The sequence below is a fragment of the Puma concolor genome, chromosome B3 (assembly GCF_028749965.1).
Source record: "Puma concolor isolate L17-30 chromosome B3, mPumCon1.1.hap2, whole genome shotgun sequence".
NCBI lineage: Eukaryota > Metazoa > Chordata > Mammalia > Carnivora > Felidae > Puma > Puma concolor.
Genome location: NC_141672.1, coordinates 42,043,825 through 42,062,201, shown reverse-complemented (window position 1 = coordinate 42,062,201; position 18,377 = coordinate 42,043,825). Strand labels below are relative to the sequence as shown.

At 42.2% G+C, this 18,377-nt stretch overlaps 1 protein-coding gene and 1 pseudogene across 2 annotated transcripts in view; one reads left to right on the top strand and one right to left on the bottom strand.

Moving 5' to 3' along the window:
* The first annotated feature begins 8,892 nt into the window (after positions 1-8,892).
* On the top strand, positions 8,893-10,646 carry LOC112855353 (phosphoglycerate kinase 1 pseudogene; annotated as a pseudogene).
* A 3,392-nt stretch (positions 10,647-14,038) lies between these two features.
* Positions 14,039-18,377, bottom strand: part of RTN1 (reticulon 1) — a 230,717-nt gene continuing 226,378 nt past the window's right edge. For both annotated transcript variants that reach the window (XM_086709632.1, XM_025919054.2), the window contains one exon: positions 14,039-14,863. In XM_086709632.1, the coding sequence (XP_086565758.1) occupies positions 14,821-14,863 (43 nt within the window). In that variant the 3' untranslated portion in view covers positions 14,039-14,820. The remainder of the gene's footprint in view (positions 14,864-18,377) is intronic.

The following is an 18,377-nucleotide window of genomic DNA, read 5'->3' as shown; positions in this document are numbered from 1 at the left end:
TTATTTATTTATTTTTTTAGTAATTTCTATACCCAGTATTGGGCTCAAACTCATGACCCAGAGATCAAGAGTTGCATGCTCTTCCAGTTGAGCTAGTCAGGTGCCCCTGTTCCAGTTTTTTTTTTTTTTTTTCAAATTTTTATTTATATTCTAGTTAGTTAACATATAGTCTAATCCTGGTTTCAGGAGCAGAATTTAGTGATTCATCACTTACATTTAATACCCGGTGCTCATCATAACAAGTGGCCTCCTTCATACCCATCACCCATTTAGCTCATCCCCACTCACATCCCTCCATCAACCATCAGTTTGTGTTTGTTCTCTATTATTAAGAATCTCTTATGGTTTTCTTCCCTCTCTCTTTTTTCCCTTCCCCACGTTCATTTGTTTTGTTTCTTAAATTCCACGTATGACTGAGATCATATGATATTTGTCTTTCTCTGACTGACTTAGCTCACTTAGCAAAATACATTCTACTTCCATCCATGCTATTGCAAATGGCAAGATTTCATTCTTTTTTATCACCGAGTAGTATTCCATTGTATATATAAACCACATCTTTATCCATTTATCGGTTGATGGACATTTGGGTTCTTTCCACAGTTTGGCTGTTGTTGATAATGCTTCTATAAACAATGGAGTGCATGTGCCCCTTTTAATCTGTATTTTTGTATCCTTTGGATTAATACCTGGTAGTGCAGTTGCTGGGTTGTAGGGTAGTTCTATTTTTAACTTTTTGAGGAACTTCCATACTGTTCTCCAGAGTGGCTGCACCAGTTTGCCTTCCCAACAACAGTGTAAGACAATTGCCCTTTCTCTGCACCCTCACCAACATCTGTTGTTTCCTGTGCTGTTAATTTTGGCCATTCTGACAGGTGTCAGGTGGTATCTCATTGTGGCTAACAGACACATGAAAAGATGCTCCCCATCACTCATCATCAGGGAAATACTAATCCAGTTAATATTTTTAAGGCAGACTTTTGCTCGGTAGCCAGGACCACATATTAGAATTCCCCAGTCCTATGCTGAAATTGATTTTTATTTATGGCTAACAAGTTGTTTCTGTTTACCTTTCACTGCTAACAGGGCCAAGAGAACCCAACTGCTGCCTGGAGTTTGACCCCTCAGTTGCATAGGAATATATATCCCCCTGTATTTAGGCTCATTGCAGTTTCTGCAGTATCCGATGTTTACATGCTCTTTGAGGATGATACCTCAAATTCTTAATTGTGTTTCTAGACCCTGGGTTAGACCTGGCCCACATACCATTCTTGATAGATGTCTCAAGCATCTCACATTTGGAAAGTGGTTGCATGTTGTAGGGCTTGCATGCAACATCTCACATCTGGAAAGGGTTGTATGTTTAGTGTATCAAGATCCATGATGGTTCAGTACACGACCATGCTCAAATCCTTGAGAAGTGAGACTTCTAGCAAACTGAGTCTCTGTCGTCCTCACTCTTAATGTTACCAGTGCCAAATGCAGGGCCTAATATCTGGCACATGGCCTTGCCTCCCCATCAGTGGTTGGTCAATAGGATCTCTTTATCAGTTTGCCATCGTTAGCATGTTGTCTTTCATTGTCAGGCTTGACATGGTCACAGATGGCTATTGTAACCCCAGACATCATGCCCTTGTACAAATCAGGAAGAAGTGGAAAGGGGCCACATGTAGAAGCCCCTCTTCTCTTTCACCAGGGAAGGAAATCTTCCCAGCTTCCTTCCAACACACTTATGTCTCAATAGCCAGAGCTGGGTCACAAGATCACCCACAAAAGGGACGTTTACAACCGTGAGTGTCTGGATTTCCAGCTTCTGTGGAGGTGGCAAGAGAAGAGGCTTCCAAATAGCTAGAGGATTACCAATGGAATGTCACCCATACATGGGTTCTCCAGACTAATATTTATCATCTGCAACATCAGGCCCAAACCAGTTGGTTGGGTGGGCCTTTCCTAGGGGTTGCAAGGGAATCAGTGAAGCTTCTAGGATTGAATAGAAAGGATGTCTTGGGGGCGCCTGGGTGGCTCAGTAGATTAAGTGTCCGACTTTGGCTCAGGTCATGATCTCACGGTTCGTGAGTTCAAGCCCCATGTCAGGCTCTGTGCTGACAGCTCAGAGCCTGGAGCCTGCTTCAGATTCTGTGTCTCCCTCTCTCTCTGCCCTTCCTCTACTTGTGCTGTCTCTTTCTTTCAAAAATAAGTAAACGTTAAAAAAAAATAAAAAAAGAAAGCATGTCTTGGTTCTCCCCTATATTGGTAGGATCTCCCCCATTTAAGCCTTCACATTGATTTTATGCCTAGGTAAGCAAGATGGTTATACATTAAACAAAGATTCCCTACCCCTTGGACTTCTCGCAGCTTCTAAAGTGCTTATCTCAAAGTTAGGCTATAATTCTCAGCTTCAGTGACTCCATCACACAGTCATTTGTGGCAAAATGGTAGGAAGAGCAAGTCCCCTAGTTAATGCCTGATTGTTAGAGAAGGAAACAGATGGATTAGTGCCCCCTGATGGGAGTTATGCCAAACCAGGAAAACAAGGCATTACCAAAGAAGGATAGACTATGTTGGTGTTTGGAGCAGCACGTGATTAAGAGTTCTCCTTTTCAGGGGCACCTGGGTGGCTTAGTTGGTTAAATATCCAACTCCTGATTTTGGCTCAGGTCATGATCTTGTGGTTCATTTGGTCAAGCCTCACCTTTGGCTGTGTGCTAACATCAGAGATGCTTGGGATTCTCTCTCTCCCTCTCTCTCTCTGCTCCTCCCCCACTTGCACTTGCATTCACTCTCTCTCTAACAAATATTTTTTTTTAAAAGAAGAGTTCTTTTCGACTTTGTCTCTTGACTACTTGTTTTCATCCATCATCGGCAATTTCTTAGGGCTAGACAGATTTGGATCAAATAGTGATGGCATCATTTGCTAGTGATTTTAGATTGGCTTGGGTAGTTTAACCTCTTAGTCTCCATTCTTCATTTGAAAAATGGGATTTTACACACTGGGATTCTGAAGCTTAAGCAGAATAATGATGTCCTCACCACAGACCCCATGCTATTTCCTATCTTTTTCTTCCGCTAAATGGAAAATAAAAAACATTTCTTCTGGGGGTGCCTGGGTGGCTCAGTCGGTTGAGTGTCCGACTTCGGCTCAGGTCACGATCTCACGGCTCGTGAGTTCGAGCCCCGCGTCAGGCTCTGTGCTGACAGCTCGGAGCCTGGAGCCTGCTTCATATTCTGGGTCTCCCTCTCTCTCTCTGCCCTCTCCTGCTCACGCTGTCTCTGTCTCTCAAAAATAAATAAGATAAACATTAAAAAATTTTTTTTAAAAAACAAAACATTTCTTCTGAAATACAAATTCTAATGTCCTTTCTGTCCCCCTCACCTTCCTTAAACCTCTCGGTCATTCAAACATTAGTGAAAATTGTTGTAATTAAATCAAAAGTTGCTGTCCCAGAGGTGGGAAGTCGGTTTTGTTTCCATGTCCTGTCTATTGGATGGCAGGGACTGCCTGGCGTGCTCAGTTAGGGAGAGTTTTGAGGGCAAACATTGGCACAAAGGGAAAGAGCCTGCCAGGCACCAGAGAAAGCCATGGTTGCACATGAGCCAACATCTGACTTATTGGTTCACGTGTTGATTGGGTGCTTGCTGTGTGCTGAACATTGTGCGAGCACTGGGCACATACAACAGAGGCCTATAGGTGGCATCGGGGAAGGCCTCCCGAGGTGAGGAACAGACACCTGAGCCATGAGAAGGAGCCGGATTTCTCTTGTTACTCTCTTAGCGAAGGAAAATCAGGGTTCGGAGAGAGAGAACACAAAAAGAGTACAGTGAAAGAAGAAGAGGAAGGTGAGAGAGTAGAGGTGGGAATCTGGAGATGTCAGCTGTCAATCTCCCAAGATCCTCCTTTCTTTTTGTTATGCCTAGAAGTTTACTTTCTCTGATGAATCCAGGTCAATTGGGCTTTGTCACATCCTAACACTCTAATCAGTGCTTTGACTAAACACATGGATAAGATCTGTCCTCTGTTCTCAAGAAAATGGCCCAGAAGTTAGGGGAAAAGGGTAGCTTCTGAAGTACAGTTCACAACCAAGTGTAATTCCTGTATGGTATAGTGTGGTATCACACCTCCAAAGCATTTTGTGCTTTTACAACATGTGCATTTTATAACTGCTGCCATGAGTTATGTAGTTCTTTATCATCATTCTCCAGGGCAATTATTATGATTATCTTATTTTTCAGAAAATGACACCAAGGTGAGAGTCAATCATCTTGGGGATAACCTTGGGACAATGACAGAACAATCCTTCTGACTCCAAGTCTGAGACACATTCAGCTCTACCAGAGCTGTTTTGTGACTCCCCAACCAGGGCAGGGAGCTGGGGCTGGGGTGGGGATGTCAGCAGAGTCACAGAGTGTGGCCAATGAGCATGGAGCGCATGGAGAGGAGAAGCAGGAGCCCACCAGAAATTTGGGTGGTGATTTCACCGTAAAGGGCCTCGAATTCTAAGCTCAGGAGTTTGGATTTTATGCTTCCGGCCCTGCTGCTGTGAGAATGTTGATGGAGAACAGATTAAGCTGCTCCCTGCTGGCAGCTGCTTGGTAGTTGTTTATTTTTGCCTAAGGTAACATTTTATGGTATACAGAATGTCATTATTAATTACAGGCATTGTGATATTTTCAAGTGAGCATCTGAAGAGTAATTAGAAATTAAATTGGGCCTGAAACAACAATGCCATATTTAGCAAGAATGTGATTCTTCTCTGAAGTCCCTGATGTTTCAGGTGGCATCCTTATTTAAAGTTAGCAATGATTGGGGCACCTGGGTATCTCAGTCCATTAAACGACTAACTCTTGATTTCAGCTCAGGTCATGATCTCACGGTTTGTGGGTTCAAGCCCCATGTCAGGCTCTTTGCTGACAGTGTGAAGCCTGCTTCAGATTCTCTCTCCCTCTGTCTCTGCTCCTCCCCCACTCTCTCTGTCTTAAAAATAAGTAAACATTAAAAAAATCTTAGAAAGGCAGCAATGATGGTATGAATATAGCAATGAAGGTAGCACTTAGCATTTTTTCTAGATATTTCCAACACTCAAGATCTTTAAGTAGCAGTATTCTTATTTTCCTTATTTTAATCTATTTAATTTTTAGAAAAAAAATTTTTAATGTTTATTTTTGAGGGAGAGAGAGCACAAGCTGGGGAGGGGCAGAGTGAGGGGGACACAGAATCCCAAGCAGACTCAGGCTCTGAGCTGTCAGCACAGAGCCAGACACGGGCCTTGAACTCACAGATCATGAAATCATGACCTTGGAGCCAAAGTCGGTCGCTTAACTGACTGAGCCACCCAGATGCCCCAATGTAATTATTTTTAAAAAGTGTTTTAGATATGATGATTCATCTGAAGATGATTCAGTAAAGATCACTGGAGTAGGTAAGCTCTCCATTTGATTTAAAAATCTGTCCTCTCTCTCTTTTTTGTCTTTAGCAAATTTAGAAAATGTCAGATAACACTGGCTGACTGTTCTTTCCATATATGGCTGCAGTTGAGATTTTCCAGATTCATTTGGAAAATACAAATATAAGTAAGTCATTCCAGCTTTCAATCCCATTCCTTCCCACCCCCTCAAGGACCTTTCTCAATCAGCTCCCCCTCACCTCATGTGTTAGTCAGAACTCTTGCCCAGGCATCTTACTAAACCCTTCTGCCACCCTCCCTCTCTGTTTCCCGTCATTACCAAACTTCTTAAGTGTGGTCTACATCTCGGCAGTCGTGCATCCCTTCACCATGAATTCTGAATTGCCTCCTCATCTTCTAACAGCCTTTCCTCAAGCCCCATTCCCACCCATCTTCTTTCCTGAAGGATTCAACATCATTACCCACTTTCCCCAGACCTTCTCTAGAAATTCATTCCTCATTGGTTCTGACTATTCCCCCTTCACTTCCCCTCTCTCTGGCTTCTCGTCTTCTTCCTCCTGTTTGTTACAAGGGGGTGATCTGCCTGGGCTCCATCCTTGGTCTTCTCTTCATGCTCTCTAAACTCCTCCCTCTACGGAAATGAATCTACACAAATAACTCTCAGGGTGTATCTCTTGCCCAACCTCTCCCGAAACTACTGGTCTTGTAAACTAAACATCTTCATCCGGCTGTGCTGCAGCATGTCGAAGTCAACCTGTTCAAGATCAAAGTCTGCATTGCAGGTGGTTTCTCTGCCTACTGAGATGCCAGCCCACCTCAGAGCTGTCTCATTCGTAAATTCTTCCTTGATCCCAATAATCTCAGAGCCTCCAAAGCACTTTGTTCAAACTTTTCACGGATGGCAATTATCTTAGACTGAGTGGTCTTACAGTTTTCTGTGTAGTATCTTATTACTAAATAGCTTGGTAACCTTTCTGCCTTAATTTTCTCATCTGTAAAATGGGGCCTTCATTGTAACATACTCACGAGAATTAAGCAAATTAATATAAAGTGTTTAAAACAATGCCTGGAACAAAATGAGCCACTCCATAAATTTAGTTGTTGCTATTATCTCTATACTAAGAACTCTTTAAAAGAGAGGACTGTGTTTTACAACTCTTTGAATCTCTTGTAGCACCCAGCATAGCAATTCGCACATAACAGATGCTTAAGATATTACTGAAATGGATAATAGGAAAAGAGCCATCCATGCATTCAGAATTTTTAAAAATATATAATTCAGGGGCATCTGGGTGGCTCAGTCGGTTGGGCGTCCGACTTCGGCTCAGGTCATGATCTCACAGTTTGTGAGTTCGAGCCCCGCGTCGGGCTCTGTGCTGACAGCTCAGAGCCTGGAGCCTGCTTCAATTCTGTGTTTCCCTCTCTCTCTGCTCCTACCCTGCTTGTGCTCTCTGTCTCTCATAAATTAATAAACGTTAACAATTAAAAAAATATGTATATATAATTCAAAATCTTCCGCAGTTCAGCATTTATTAGAAAAAAATACTAGAGGAAAAAGGCAACTTCTTCAGGGTCTCATAGCACTTTTATATCCAGGCCAGTATGGCAAGAACTGACATTCATGAAGATATTAATGATCATTGCTATTGCAAGACCCTGAAGGACATTTTGAATCACCAGATTCTAAGTCAATTGGTTCTAAGATTGGTTCCAAGTTAATTTTATTATACCTGAATTATTATTCAATTTTTATTTAAAAATGGTAACTTGAGGCGCCTGCATGGCTCAGTTGGTTAAGCTTCCGACTTCAGTTCAGGTCATGATCTCACGGTTTGTGAGTTCGAGCCCCACGTCAGGCTCTGCGCTGACAGCTCAGAGCCTGGAGCCTGCTTCGGATTCTGTGTCTCTCTAACCCTCCCCACTTGAGCTCTGTCTCTCTCTCAAAAATAAATAAACATTTAAAGAAAAAATGGTAACTCTTACTTAACCATGATTTCACAGTGAATGAGATTTCGGATTTCTCAGTTTTGCCAGATGAATGAGCTTCTGAAGTTGAAAAATGAATGGTCACAGCGGCTTGAGCTATTACGATTTCTTTTTCTGTTGCAATGTGGATGCGTGTTACGGTTTAGGATGAATGTGTGTGTAAAATTAAGTCATGGTATAGAGCTCTTTAAGGTTTGTGCACTTTCTTTTTTGCCCCTGTTGATGGCAGGGTTGTTAGGTAATGCCTGAATAAGTACCTTCTTCTTTAATCACAAAGGTCAAAGCACCAAAATTGTGTGTTTGGGAAAATACTCCATCCTCTGCAGTTAAGCCTTTGGAATTTGTATGTTCTTCCAATAAATGCCCATTTATGGTTCATATACTTTAGTGATTTTCTCTACTAGCAACCAAATAATCTTGCTGAGTCAGCACTGCTTCTGAGCTAGAGACTGTAGGGAGAGGGGCAGAGAAACACAGGAAAGACCGTGTCACTCAATGGTAAGAGCCCAGACAAACAGGGTTCCAAGTCCTTGCTTTATCACTTGGTAGTTGTGTAAACTTGTGTCAGTTATTTAAACATCTTTAGTTACAGTTTACTCATTTGGACAATACATATAAAAATATTAATCATGTAGGATTTTGAAATTCTGAGGATTAGAAACGATGTTTGTAAAGAGCCCAGCATAGTGTCTGACTCAATGATGCTATATCATTGCTAAAAGGTGTCATTTAATAGTCTTAAAATAATTGTTTTAAAATGATCTATTAACTAATAAATCAGATAGCTAAATTACATATATATTAGTCAATTGGCTCAAAACATTTAATATAATACCCAACTTGGAATTTAAAGAATGCAAATAAAACTAAGGTAAATGTTTGTAAAAATGAAAAAAGTTAAATGTACTTTACCTAGTAAGAAACCCTAGAAGCCCAGGAGGAAAGGCTCTTGGTTTAGCACTGTTCTTCCCAATGTAGGTAGGGAGATTAAAGACTCTGCCATAAACTAGGCACCCACATGGATTCACGCAGATAACCTAACAGAACATAATAGAGTCCTGAAGAAATCTCCATCTATTCTGTTAGAAATATATTTTGTGGTAGCCAGCATCTGGGTGTTCCCTCCCACTGATGGGAAACAAAAAGCCACGGGCTACATTCCATTAAGCAAAAAGGAAGACGGTATCAATTTGCCATCAAGAGATTATAGAGGGATAGATTCCCACAATGCGGGGCTCAAACCCACAAACCGTGAGATCATGACCTGAGCTGAAGTTGGATGCTTAACTGACTGAGCCACCCAGCGCCCTTTAAATTCCCTTTTGATTTCCTTTTTGGCCCAGTGATTGTTCAAGATTGTATTGTTTAATTTCCACATATTATGTGAGTTTTCCCATTTTCTTGCTTTTAATGATTTCTAGTTTCATTCCATTGTGGTCAGAAATGATACATGGTATAATTTTATCTTCTTAAATTTGTTAAGACTTGTTTTGTCAGTGATTCTGCGTGCGATTGGAGCGCACGTTGGCCGCTTTCTTCTCCGCTGTTTAAGCCTTCAGCCTTGCTGCCATTGAATTGCCAAGATGTCGCTTTCTAATAAGCTGACTCTGGACAAGCTGAACGTGAAGGCGAAGTGGGTCATCATGAGAGCGGACTTCAACGTTCCAATGAAGAACAACCAGATAACAAACAACCAGAGAATCAAGGCTGCTATCCCAGGCATCAAATTCTGCTTGGACAATGGAGCTAAGTCAGTTGTTCTTATGAGCCATCTGGGCCCGCCTGATGGTGCCCCCACGCCTGACAAGCCAGTTGCTTGGAGCCAGTTGCTGTAGAACTCAAATCTCTGCTTGGCAAGGATGTTTTATTCTTAAAGGACTGTGTGGGCCCAGAAGTGGAGAAAGCTTGTGCTGACCCACCTGCTGGGTCTGTCATCCTGTTGGAGAGCCTCTACTTTCATGTGGAGGAAGAGGGGAAGGGAAAAGACGCTTCTGGGAATAAGGTTAAAGCTGAGCCAGCCAAAATAGAAGCCTTCCAAGCTTCACTTTCCAAGCTAGGAGATGTCTATGTCAATGATGCTTTCGGCACTGCTCACCGAGCCCACAGCTCCATGGTGGGAGTCAATCTGCCACAGAAGGTTGGAGCTTTTCTTGATGAAGAAGGAGCTGAACTACTTTGCCAAGGCCTTGGAGAGCCCAGAGCGACCCTTCCTGGCCATCCTGGGCGGAGCTAAAGTTGTAGACAAGATCCAGCTGATCAATAATATGCTGGACAAAGTCAATGAGATGATTATTGGTGGTGGAATGGCTTTTACCTTCTTCCTTAAGGTGCTCAACAACATGGAGATTGGCACTTCTCTGATGAAGAGGAAGCCAAGATCGTCAAAGATCTGATGTCCAAAGCTGAGAAGAATGGTGTGGAAATTACCTTGCCTGTTGACTTTGTCACTGCTGAAAAGTTTGATGAGAATGCCAAGACAGGGCAAGCCACTGTGGCCTCTGGCATAACTGCTGGCTAGATGGGCTTGGATTGTGGTCCTGAGAGCAGCAAGAAGTATGCTGAGGCAGTCGCTCGGGCTAAGCAGATTCTGTGGAATGGCCCTGTGGGCATATTTGAATGGGAAGCTTTTGCCCAAGGAACCAAAGCCCTCATGGATGTGGTGGTGAAAGCCACTTCCAGGGGCTGCATCACCATCATAGGTGGTGGAGACACTGCCACTTGCTGTGCCAAATGGAACACAGAGGATAAAGTCAGCCATGTGAGCCCCGGGGGTGGTGCCAGTTTAGAGCTCCTGGAAGGTAAAATCCTTCGTGGGGTGGATGCTCTCAGCAGTGTTTAGTACTTTCCTGCCTTTTGGTTCCCGTGCACAGCCCCTAAGTCAACTTAGCACCTGTTGCATCTCTACTTGGCATTAGCTAAAATCTTCCCCCATGTCAAGATTCAGCTAGTGGCTAAGAGATGTAATGCCAGGAACCCCTAAAACAGTTACACGGCATCTCAGCTCTTCTTTACCGCACCAAGATACCATCTGAATTTCTTAGTGACTAAACCGTTGTGCATTCTAGATTGCATATATTTATATTTTGCCTGTTAAAAGAAAATGAGCTGTGTTAGCTTCCCTTTTTGAAGTAGCTTATTCTGATTAGCTCTGTTGTTGTTTCACTGCTCAGCATGGAAATAAGATGAAATTCTAACTGTGTGTAGGTAGGGAGACAAAGTGGTGATCTATTCAATAAATAATAAAAGTATCCATTGAAACTGGAAAAAAAAGACTTGTTTTGTCACCTAACATGTGACCCATCATGGAGAATGTTCCATGTGCACTTCAGAAGATTGTGTATTCTTCTGCTGTTGGGTGAAAAGTTCTGTATATGTCTATTGGGTCTATTTGGTCTCTAGTGTTGTTCAAGTCCCTTGTTTCTTTCAATCTTTCTGTCTGGGTGTTCTGACCATTATTGAATGTAGGGTGTTGAAGTCTCCTACTATTATTGTTTATTGTCAATGTATACTTTCAGATCTGTCAATATTTGTCTTACATATTTAGATGTTCTGATATTGGATGCATATATTTTTACAACTGTTACATGTCCCTGTTAAACTGACCCTTTCATCATTATATAATGACCTTCTTTGTCTCTAAATACAGTTTTTGACCTAAAATCTACTTTAGTAACCAGTTTCATACTTGAGTCTCTTGTGTTGCTGTTTAGTGTCCTTTCATTTCTACTTGAACCCTCCCCCCCTCTTTAAAAGCCAGAAGGAGCTCATTCCAGTAGAATCCCTTTAGAAGGAAACTGTGGCCTAGGATACAAAAGAATTCATTTCAATTTATTCATCAAAGAAAAAGTGAACTAATTCTGTAATGTTGAATGTATCAAAAAGAAAAAAAATCATTTTGAGGAGCTTAAATATGGTGCCCAGTATAAAGCAGTAGAGAAGCAGGTTGGAATCTGAAGGCAAATGGCCCTTTTGCCTGGATCAGCAGAGCACTAAACCACTACTACAATGGCTAACACCAAAACACCAGTGGTGGCTCTTTCATGTCCCCTACCTCTTCTCTGTACTCTAACGAGAGCGCTAAAGTTTGGGTGCTGGGAGCTCTCTTCAAGGACAGTGCGGTGATTACTAGAACCCTGTAGTAGTGAAGTGAGGTCCAGCATTCGGCCACACTCAAGTACCTTTGAGTAAGAAAGGAGCCAGTTCACTTCTTTTCAGCAGTACTTCCCTAGTGGGGAACAAGGGGAGAAATAGGTCTGGGATCTACACAGGAGGCAAAGTCTTCAAAATGGCATAAGGGCCATTGTGAGGCCTGGGGTGGTGTGATGGGTTGAATTGTGTCCTGCCAAAAAGAGACCTTGAAGTCCCTAACCCAGTACCTCAGAATACGACCTTATTTGGAAATAGGGTCTTTTACAGAGACAATCAAATTCAAGTGAGGTCACAAAGGTGTACCCTGATCCACCATGATTGCTATCCTGAAAAGAGGAAATCTGGATACAGAGAGAAGACCATGGGAAGACACACAGGGAGGAGATGGCCATGTGCCTGGAGTGATGTATCTACAAGCCAAAGAGCACCATGCAATGCTGGCAGAGGTAAGGAAGGACTCTCCCCTAGAGCTATCAGAGAGAACATGGCCTTGCCAACACCTTCACTTCAGACTTCTAGCCCCCAGAACTGTGAGGGAGTAAAGTTCTATTGCTTTAAGTCATCCAGTTTTTGGCATTTTGTTAGGGCAACCCCAGAAAACTAACACAGGTGGGGAAAGAAGACCTTTACTCCTGAAATGAGCCATAAGGCATACCACAGCTTCTGTGTCTCCCTACCCTGTGTTTGTTTGGCTTATCCATAGGCCGTAAAATTTTTGTACTGTGCACAGCTTTCAGGATGACCTCACTCACTCTGGGTCCCTGGGAGATCCTGTTCTTGGTCCTCTTCTTACCTGTTCATAGAGTCCTCACATTATATCCATCGCCCAGAATATCATGTTGACTGATATTATGTGTCCCATGCTCCCTTTGGTAAAATTCTATGTCCATACCTATCATTTTGTAAAGACAGGGGTTTCCTCGGGAAACGTTCTCCACCACTGCCAGCAAATGGAAATTTCTCCTTAGATCCTCCTGATGCGTGGCTGCTTAGGAAAGGAATTCTGGGCTAACAGGAGGGAGGAAGATGCTGCGAATGCAGATGTTGGGGGGAGGTTAATTCTACACAATAAAGCTTTTGGAGGAAACTTCATCTCAAAGGGTTGGAGACTGGAAAGCACACATAGAGAAAAAAGATCCTCTTCTGTACCTACTAACCATAAAGAATGGCAGGCACCAAACCCAGTTTAATATCTTCCTCCCCCATACCAGGTCTTCTGGGATTTCTACCCTGAAAAATGGTATTGGGTTCTCCTGAACAGCCAGTCTCAGACAGAGCTGGGCTAAGGCGAGGCACACGAGCTGCCAAGGGCGTGAAATTTGAGGAGGGCCAAGGTCAGCCTTGGTGTTGAAACCCCGCATCTAGTCCATCACCAACTCCGATCCCATCTCCCTCCACATCATCTCCTAGAGGCTCCTCTGGGCACAGTGGGTGCTTGGCACTCAAATTCCTTAGCATTCACGTTTCTTCCTAGTGGTCTCAACCCAGCCTTTCAGCTTCACCTGGCACCACATCTTCAGCCCAAGCACCTTACAACCCATTTCAACTTGTCACTCACCATTCTCAGTGGATGCCATGTATTTCTGTGACTTAGCATCTTAGGTGATGTTCTCTCTTTGTACTGGGATGAACCACCTTCTCCATCTGGAAAACCCAGCTGCGAAGTTCACCTCCTCTGAGAATCCTTCTCTGTTGCTCTAGTCTGGTAAGCCAGCTCGTATTTCCTGCTGCCTTTTATTTAGTTAGTTTATTTAGTTTTCACATAGCCAACTCCCATCTCCCGCCATACTGGCTGTTGGCACAATGTCCAGTTGCCCTTATGGTTGTCACACCACTTTGTACACAAGGGTACCTCCATAAGTGCTTATGGAGCCCAAGCGTAAAACTGGTCAAAGGCAGCGTTTTGTAAGTTACTGTTCCTTTTTTCTCCTACTACTTTTATTTTTCCCACTGCTACTATTTTCATCCACTTCTTCCTCATCATCTTTTGACTTTTGATCTTAACAGTGAAATAAAATACGCAATTGGATTTTTATGAAAAGCAGCAAGCAATCCTTAGAAGATTTGTCTTGATGATGGCAGGAACTGTCATCTCTCTTACTCACAGCCCTCTTCTCTGTGCTTGGCACCCAGTAGGTCCTCAAGAAATAGTTACCAAAAGAGTGGCTTCCTAGCAAATATAATTATTGCATATTATTATAAGAAGTCTATAGAAGGACTTCTATATATATATATATATATATATATATAAAACTACTTAAGATATCTACATCAATCCCACACAGTACAACATGAAGAGTATTTTCCAGTTTTACTACTTTGTAGTGACTTCTATAAAGACCCCAAAGGAACCATATACTAAGTTGAAGTTGGACCATGCAGTCCTGAAGACAGGAATAAAGTGAGCTCTTGGTCTCAGTCTTCCCAGCCTGTCCTCAGAAGATTCTAGCTCTTAGAACTTTTGCATTTTCTGGTAAGACCACAAGAAGAGAGGGAGAAGGTTTTACATTTAGTAACATTTATTTATGCATTCAGTATCAAGTACATAAGTGCAAATATCCAGAGTCCATAATTAGGTCCATTAGGAACTACAGAGAAAGTAATACAAATCGTAATAAAGTTAACATGCTGGTACTTTTTTTTACCATACATGTAAATCAGCCTGTCAGTCCCACACAACAAAAGTACTGCATGTTTTTTTGGGGGGGAGGGCAGGGAGGAGGGGTTATTCATTTATTTAATTATTTTAAGTTATACAAAACTGATTACCAGAAGTACGGTCGACTGTTTTTTTTTTTTATGTTGTGTGTTGGAAAAACACTAAAACATCAGTCTACAATTCTATATATTGTTATTAAAGATTAATCCAACCAGCAACCCAAGGACATATAAGCGATTTCCACTACTGCATCAGTGCACTCGGCAGGAAGGGCCTAGCCACGGGGAACGTCAGAAGCTACAGAAGCATTGCAGAGAGAAGGATAACACCAAAGAAGACAAAATAAGCTGGGCTCTCACCATCATGCACTTTTTTTTTTTTTTTTTTTAGCAACACAAAATTAAAACCACATCTAATACACTTTTCTCTATACTTTAGTGCTTGACACAAGTGACTCAAATATCCTAAGAGTACAGGAACAGCCTAAAAACAGCTGTTTTAAAGTTTGTCTCTAAGATTATGGTACTGGGGGGAGAAACAATCAACTTGCAGTAACATGTAAGAACAGAGTTGTTACCACTCCAGACATTCTGGTTTGTGTCCAGTCCCTGGTGGGATATCAGTTTACTCAGCATGCCTTTTAGCGCCTGGGATTTTAGCCTGAATCCTAAAAAGACAATATCAAAAAACAGTAAGTCACGAGTGTTATTAATAAAATCATTTTGTGACTTCATCATGTGCTGTTGCCGTAATTAGCTAGCTGACCAAATAGGCTAATATTCCAAAAGGTACTGAAGTATGTGAGTGTCTGTGAACACATTTCTATGCAACAATAGAGATCTATTTCTGTGCATCTACCTGAGACCCAGAAATGACTGGGACAGGCTCTATCCATCTATTCCACACAGAGAAGGGAGTGGCACTGAGGTCTACTGCACCAGGTCTAGGACTTTCTCCACACTCCTCTTAACCAATCTCTAGGCAGTAATAGGATGATGGTGCTGAGGGCGATGATCGTGCTGATGTCTAATATTTATTGTGTCTTACGTCCAATCCAAGTAAAAGTACTTTATAGACATTATCTCATTTAATCCCCAACAACCATATGAGTTAAGTATTTAACATTACTGATGTGCAGATAAGGAAACCAGCTCAGAGAGTCAAATAACATTTATGATGAACTCATGTAGCTAAAAATACCAGAAATGGACTCAAAGTAGTCTGATTCCAAAGATCATGTTCTTCACTGTTTTACTAAAATGATGTCGGTTCTTCTGCTGGGAATCATTCTAACATGGGATCAGAATTTCAGAGGCGAAGGAGCCTTAGAGGTAAGACCCCACCAAGAAATTTCCTTCCAGATTTAGTGTCAGGTAAAACAGGTTCTCTTCAAAAACTGCTGTTCCTTCCTTTCTGATAGCAGGACCGATATAACTTACGTAGTTTCTCTTTTTGCTAGCTACCGAGAAGCTCAGATCCAAATCTGAATGAAGCTCAATTATAGAAACCACATTAGTCCTTACGGGTAATGTTTTCTTTCTGTTTCTTTTCACAGCCTTGATTTCCAATTTTAATGAACAATTACATTGCACATGTAGGTTCATACATCGTACATTCTTTGTCTTTTCTCCTTTCCACTTTAACAGGCCTAGACTCTTGTCACCTTTTGTGAATTACCATAGTCTCCTAGCTGACCTGATTACGTTTCCACTCCCCTGTTCAGTTCTCCTCTCACTAGATTGTCACAGTATGCACATCTGTGTGCACATACTGTGCATATCACCCCCGCATAAAAACATCAGGGGCTGTCCATTTCCTGTTGGGCCAGAGTCACCATTCCTTACAGCGTTCAATACTTGACCTCAGCCTCTCTTTCTAGAGTCTTGGCAGTTGATCTTTCCACTCATTTAAGCTTTAGACACACTGGTGGACTCATTATTTCCTACATGACCTACATTTTCATGCTTCTCCCTTTGCTTACATTATCTCTTCTTCCTGCGATGTCTTTCCCCTCATCACCCACATGATGAATGTTTACCCATCCTTCAAGGTTGCCATAGACTGAATATTTGTGTCCCCCACCCCACCCCCCTGCCCCTTGCTCAAATTCGTATGTTGAAATTAACCCGCATTGTGTTGGTATTAGGGGATGAGGCCTTTCAGAGGTGATTAGGTCATGAGGGTGGAACTTTCATGAGTAGGATTAGTGCCCTATAAAAGAAACCCCAGAGAGCTCCCTTCCACTTCCACCGTGCGAGGACAGAGCAAGAAGTCTGTAACCTGAAAGAAGGCCCTAATTAGAGCCTGACCGTGCTGGCACTCTGATCTTGGACCTCCAGCCTCCAGAATGGCGAGACATAAATTTCTGTTGTTTATAAGCCACCAAGTCTATGGTACTTAGTACAGTGGCCTGAACTAAGACAAAGGCCTTCATTTTAGTGAGGATTTAATGCCATTTCCATTATCCCTCCAGGTAGGAACAGTTATTTCCTTATCTCCCTGACCTTAACATTTTATACAACTCCATTGTAGTTCTTATATTGTCTTATACTGATTTATCTCTTTACAGTTTTATCTGCACTGAGAGGCTGGGAGCTCTACTAGAGTGGGGATCAGCTCATTCATCTTTTTACCCTCTGTGCCTGTTCCATGGAGTACCTGGGGCATAACAGGCATGTCTCTTTTTGGAGCCAACCAACCTATTGACCAAATAAAAAAATTAATAGATGTGATTTGTTCAAGATCCCCAAACTAAGTATTGGATAACTTAGGACTAGAATGTCTAGCTTCTGATTTCTAGGCTCCTATTCTGGTGTTCTCCTTCCTATTCCGGTGTTGCTACAGTTCCCCAAAACACAGCTCTAATTGCCAAAAAGTTACCTGGAGAGTTCATTAAAATATGGATTCCAGGTCCCCAATCCTAGAAATTCGAATTCTCTAGGTCTGTTTTAAGAATCTGGGAACTGGGGGCGCCTGGGTGGCTCAGTCGGTTAAGCGTCCGACTTCAGCTCAGGTCATGATCTCGCGGTCTGTGAGTTCAAGCCCCGCGTCGGGCTCTGTGCTGACGGCTCAGAGCCTGGAGCCTGTTTCGGATTCTGTGTCTCCCTCTCTCTCTGACCCTCCCCCACTCATGCTCTGTCTCTCTCTGTCTCAAAAATAAATAAACGTTAAAAAAAAAAAATTAAAAAAAAAAAAAAGAATCTGGGAACTGGTGTCTTTGACAGTTTCCCAGGTTTTGGCAACCACCGACTTTTACACTATACCATGGTGCCATTCCTTAATACGAAATAATGAATACTTTATCCTCAGTTTGTTGATTTTCATGAGGTTTTAGTTGCATTTGGGTCCAAGGAGATAATTTCAGACATTTTGAAATGTGCCACAGATCTGATCTAGATCCAAATTCACCATGAATTTAGGAGGAAGAATTATGAGCAGTACACAATAAAACAAAACAAAAGAAAACAAGACAAAACGCTTCCTATAGTTTAGGAGAGAATCATAACTGATGATGTGCAAATCAAATAGCAGAGGAACTTTAAAATGGTTGCTTTCTCTTATCTGTTGGTGTTGTTGATACATCATTGGCTGTCTAACATATTTCCCTCTAATTCTGACCACCACTGAGGTCTAGCCCCATGATCCTAAGATTAGGAGAGGGAGTTCAATCTCGACATAGTCTAGCCCTTTTGTGACATGTATTTCCAGTTGGAGCCTAGGTCAGCTTTTGATTAAAACAAAATCAGTAACAAAATGACAATATAAAAACTATCATTCCAGGTGGTTTAGACTGACGTAAATTTACAAACACTAAATTTTTTTTTTTTTAATTTTTTTTTTCAACGTTTATTTATTTTTGGGACAGAGAGAGACAGAGCATGAACGGGCGAGGGGCAGAGAGAGAGGGAGACACAGAATCCGAAACAGGCTCCAGGCTCTGAACCATCAGCCCAGAGCCCGACGCGGGGCTCGAACTCACGGACCGCGAGATCGTGACCTGGCTGAAGTCGGACGCTTAACCGACTGTGCCACCCAGGCGCCCCAGCAAACACTAAATTATTTAAAAATTATGAAGAACTAAGTTTAATGTCCATACTAGCTGTGGATACTTATAACTGGAATCTTTATTTGCTAATATACAAAGGAACCATAACGTAGAGTCTGTTTAAAGGGCTCCTGGG